Source organism: Orbicella franksi, unplaced genomic scaffold (assembly GCF_964199315.1).
Source record: "Orbicella franksi unplaced genomic scaffold, jaOrbFran1.1 SCAFFOLD_184, whole genome shotgun sequence".
Taxonomy (NCBI): Eukaryota; Metazoa; Cnidaria; class Anthozoa; order Scleractinia; family Merulinidae; genus Orbicella; species Orbicella franksi.
The window spans coordinates 35,939-41,411 of NW_027670976.1; the positions used below are offsets into that span (position 1 = coordinate 35,939).

Sequence of the window (5,473 nt, forward strand, 5' to 3'; positions counted from 1 at the left end):
GTACAATAAAACGTACAATTCCAAAGAACCTTGTAAGGCACGTTGAAGAACTGTTTTGGTAATACGGTCTAAACTGCAAAAACAAAAACTCGCTGCCTTCAAAAACGTCCCACGTGCGATACCCTGGGGAAATGTCAGGTGACACTACAAATCCGGATGTGACAAACTGGATGTGACAAACGGTAGCCACAGACATGCAGCCTTGGTTTACCGTGTACATCCTTGATATTGGACATCCATGTTATGATCAATTGACACCTGTCAAAACAAGGTATCCGCTGGCCAGTATAACATGACCATATCGCGGGCTCAAGTTTATTGCTCCTCGAGGTCACGTGTGTTTTTGAGGCTGACCGCTGACCAAGTGCTGGTTATCGATTGGATCGCGGGCTCATATTGGGTTAGCTTGTTGGAAACAGGGCAGGATTGTTCGGAAGCCGGTTTACGCTAACCCAGGATTAAAGTTAATCGAATTAGAACTTTTTCTTCCATACAAATGGTTTTTGCTGTTTTGTTTTGCGTATATGGTGATTATTAAAACTCAAAACAGAAAGCCAAACAATATACAGAAACCCCACCACAAAGTTAGAAAACTCAAATCAAAATTCTATCTTTTTCTGGGTTAGCTTAATCGGGCTTTGAACAACCCGGCCCAGGAGCTACGCTTTTAGGCTGGCCTAAATCTATATATTTGATTTTGTATGGAGAATTTATTTTAGTTCTAAACATGCTAGGATCAGTAGGGGAGTTGAATACGTCCTCTGTATAAATTTGGACGGAAATTGTGTCCATTTTAGATGGTTTTATGGCTTACGGCTAGTGAGCGAAGCGCGCGGGCCATAAATCGAAGGGGAAAAACGAGGATCCGTAACTTACAGTTCAAACCGAGAAGACGAGGTTAGTGAGATATTCATTATATCTCTGCTGTATGTCTGACGGTTTCGGGTACCATTTCTATTCACGCAGAACGGCGTCAAATTTCTGACGTACCTCGAAAGCAAAAGGAGTCAATTTGAAATCGTTGTCAGTAAGTGACTTTTAAGTCGTTAGCGGGTTTGCACAATTTCAGGAGTAAAAGAAAGTTAAGAATATTTGGCGAGAAATCAGGAAACATTTTGGCAACAAAAACAGCTTTAAATTTTAGCGGTCAGTACAGTAGAATACGGCCCGCTAAATTGACCAATCACAGCGCCTGTAGTCACTGAGAGATATAATAAAAGCTGATATAAACCCTTGTGGATAACACTTATAGAATTTTCTATGAATATTCGGCATACAAGGCTCAACTTTTCAGTGACTGTTGCACTTTACGGCTTGAAAGTGTACGATTTCAGAACGGATTGAAACGTTTTCGACCCGCGGTTTTCGCGTAAGCTGTGCGCACGCAAGGTGAGGCTGATTGGTTCTTACTTCCAGTTCAGAATTTCTATATCCCTTAGCATTTGAAAAGAAGACAACTTCAATAAGACACTTAATTTATCGTTGTTTCCAATTACATCAAGTAGGAGTTAACATACCACCTCTATTAACCCTTTGACCCCCAAGTGGCCATATACGGCCACTTAATGGTCGTGCTTTTTGTACCACTTGTGACGTCATCAATTTAAATGTCATCGGATCTTCTTGATAAGCAGATAGTAGTACTAGGCTAGGCCTTTCCGCACAATGGTCAGGTTTAGATATCGACGACATTCCGACGTCGCAAATCGAAAAACCACGTTATCAGTTTTGGAGCAAACACGGTGGTAAAATGGTTCACTACGCCTACGATTGATCAAGGTCCATTTCTAGGCTTCGCCCGTAATTAACATCCAACTTTTCACGGCAGCCAGAAAGAACATACAACGCAAACGGTAGCCAGTGTAAAAGGGCCGAGAAAAACAGAAAAGAAAGGGGGCAACAAGCAAAATTGAAAACGGTTAATGGCCAAAAAAAAAGTCCAAATTTTGCCTTACGCGCATGCCCGGAATTGAAAATTTGCTCAATTTTGTGCCTAATCCTCGAAAAATCTCTCCTTTTAGTAAAAATAAAAGCTTTCTTAGCAAAACTTAGGCTTATTTAGCGTCATGGCAGCTGAAAAACTTGACTAAATGATTTAAAACGGTATTTTTTGGTATTCAAAGGGTTGAGGGGCCGCGGCCAGCTTCTTGCCGTCCCAAGGGTGATTCCATCTTGTCACCCACAGCGGGATCACACGAGATAGCATTGCGCCTGCGTGAACTCAGTGCGTTGTTGTCTTCGTTGTGAATGGATTGTCTTTTCTGTCCTGCAAAAACTTGGTTTTAGCCACACAATACCGCCTGATTCGCCTACCAAAACATCGAAAGCAATTCATGTAGAGATCCACCCAGTACCAGGAGAGAGACCTTCCAAGTCTTCGAGACGCGGCAATGAAAAAGACGGGAAAAAGGTCATAATTGACTCCCGTCAACACGATGAAGACATGGCAAACGCTCAGATGAGTGCTTTGCAAAAATCTATGGAACAAGGCTTTTCTCGGATAGCCGAGTCGTTGACCACGGCCCTAACACAAACCCTTGAGAGGTATGTGTGTGAGGAGGTCACCGAGGGTGACTTAAACGACAATAACTTGTCAAACCCCTCACAAGACAAACCCAGGCAGAAGGCGGGAAAATCGTGTTCACCGAGCGAGCAGATGGATGTTGATGCCTCAGTCAATGACCTTTTGTCTGATGCCAAAGAACATGGCAATGGAAAGCAACATGAAGTCGATGAATCAGTTGGAGACTTCCTTAAAACTGTTCAAAATGACCTGAAGTCGGAGGAGACGGGACCTCCCATCCATGAAGAGCTCGCTAAAATTGTGACGCGTCTCGTGCGAGACGGCATGTTAGAAGAGCAGCTGCAAGACAAGATAAACAAATATCCGCAGCCAGAAAACTGTGAAGGTTTAACGAAAGTTCGAGTTAACCAACTGATTTGGGATAACCTCAGCTCCACCATCAGGTCGCAAGACTTGAAATTCCAAAAAGTGCAAGCGTCTATCGTTAAGTGCATGACAGCTCTTGTTCGCGTCACTGACGCCATCTTGAAACGAGTTAATGAGATAAATGGCGGGAAAGTGCTCGCCCAAGAGGCAATAGACAGCCTTTCTCTTTTGGTACGTGCAAATACCGAGCTTAATAGTAAAAGGAAAGAGCTCATAAAACCGGACCTACACATGGATTACAAACACCTTTGCTCAGCGTCTACAACAGTGACAGCTGAACTCTTCGGAGACGACTTGTCGAAGCAAGTCAAGGATATCTCCGAAGTAGACTGTGTTGGCCGGAAAGTAACTACTTCCACCGTCACTCGTCATAAAGGCCCGACCCACTCTAACTTTGGATACAAAATCCAATCGTCTGGTGGCAGAGGGAAATTTTTTCGAGCAAGAGGAAGTCAGAAGCATTTTTTAGGCTGGCGACAGACCGCAAGTCGCGGTTCTGCCACACAGAATTTAGACAAGTTTCCCAAGTCGAAGGGTCAAAGCAAGTAAACAAAGCTTCTGAGGACTTACCTGAGATAAGTCAAAAATTGTCTTGTAAAACCAGGACAAACGGCAGTTAGATTGAAATTATATTTCCCTGAATCGAGAGAATTGACTTCCGATCCGCAGATTCTCAAAACCCTCAAGGGTTTTAATGTTGATTTTGTTGACTGCCCTCCTGTACAAATGCTTCCCCCAAAGGAAATCGCTTTTAATTCGGAAGAATCACAGATTATCAGTTCAGAATTAGACAAACTTCTGCCAAAGGGGGTCATTGTGAAATCACAGCACTGTCATGGAGAATTTCTCTCTACTATATTTCTTCGTAAAAGGAAGACTGGAGGGTATAGGTTCATTCTCAATTTGAAGAACTTTAAAAATCAATATATTAGCAACCGTCACTTTAAAATGGAAAGCTTAACTTCAGCAATCTTGCTTATGACACCTGGATGTTATATGGCATCTGTAGACTTGCAAGATGCATATTATTCGGTTCCAATCAATGAGAAATGCTTCTGCTCCTCGACTTTTTACGAAATTGCTTAAGCCTGTCTACTCTACCTTAAGGCAAATGGGACACACAAATGTGGGCTACATTGATGATTCATACTTACAAGGGCCCTCATTTGATGACTGCAGTAATAATTTTCAGGACACTGTCCACCTTTTCACCAAAGTGGGTTTTCTTCTAAATCAAGGAAAATCAATTCTCGTGCCCAGCCATGAGTTAAAATTTTTGGGCTTTATCTTAAACTCACTCACCATAACAGTGAGACCAACACCAGAGAAGCTGAAAGGCTGAAACAGAAATGTTTAGCTGTATTGACAAAAACTCATGTTTCAATTCATGATGTCTCAGAAGTGATAGGTTTAATGGTTTCTATATTCCCTGGTGTTGAATATGCACGGCTTTCCTATAGAAGTCTAGAAATAGACAAAATCAAAGCTTTGAAAGAAAGTAGGGGAAACTACAACTCAGTAATGACATTGTCAGTTACATCAGTTATAGACCTCAAATGGTGAATGGATGTTGAGAGCTCGTTTAAGTGGATATCCCATGGGGATCCATTACTCTCCCTGTATTCTGATGCCTCAAAAGAAGGGTGGGGGACAGTGTGCAAGGGAGATAAAGCAGGAGGTCGATGGACTGTAACTGAGTGTAACTGTCACATCAATGCGTTAGAAACACTTGCCGCTTTTTTTTGCTTTGAAATCATTCTGCCACTCAATGACAAATTGTCGTATTAACATCTACATAGATAATACCACTGCTGTCTCTTACATAAATGCCATGGGTGGGACTCATTCTTTGGAATGTAATAAGATTGCACGTGAAATTTGGACCTGGTGCATCCAGAGAAATATCTGGGTGACAGCAATCTCATTACCAGGTAAAGAAAATGTTGATGCTGATAGGGAATCTGGAACATTTAATGATAAATCAGAACGGTCTCTCAATGAAAATATTTTCCACAGCATTGTTGAGACCTATGGCATGCCATCCATTGATCCTTTTGCATCTAGAATTAACAGAAAAGTTTCACGTTATGTGTCATGGAGGCCAGACCCTGAGGCACAATTTGTGGATGCATTCTCTTGCTCTTGGTCTCAAGAACAATTTTATGCTTTCCCTCCTTTTAGCCTGATACTTCGTTGTTTAAAGAAAATCGAAATAGAGGAAGGGGAACGGATTATAATTGTTCCAGTCTGGCTCAGTAGTAGTAGTAGTAGTAGTAGTAGTATACTTTATTTACTCTCGGATTTTAGAGCAGCTTTAACAGCCAAAGTCTCCGAGCATTTCAACAGCACAATGGGCAAAGACCAGTCCACAACACCGGGAACTTCGTGCCCTGCTCTTTACGATGAGTGTGTGGGTTCTTTAACGTCCCCTGCTGACCATAACAGTGAAGATGCAGGAGACGGGGCCTACGGTTTATCGTCCTTATCAGAGAAGACTAGAATATCTAACCATTTGCAGATGTC

General features: G+C 42.2%; 1 protein-coding gene across 1 annotated transcript; it reads left to right on the forward strand.

Annotated features, from left to right (window-relative positions):
• The first annotated feature begins 727 nt into the window (after nt 1-727).
• LOC145476579 (uncharacterized) lies at nt 728-3,732 on the forward strand. Its single transcript, XM_081455396.1, has 2 exons — nt 728-763; nt 2,204-3,732. Exons 1-2 carry the CDS (start codon nt 728-730, stop codon nt 3,497-3,499), a joined length of 1,332 nt encoding a protein of 443 aa, XP_081311522.1. The 3' UTR covers nt 3,500-3,732.
• Nucleotides 3,733-5,473: the final 1,741 nt, after the last annotated feature.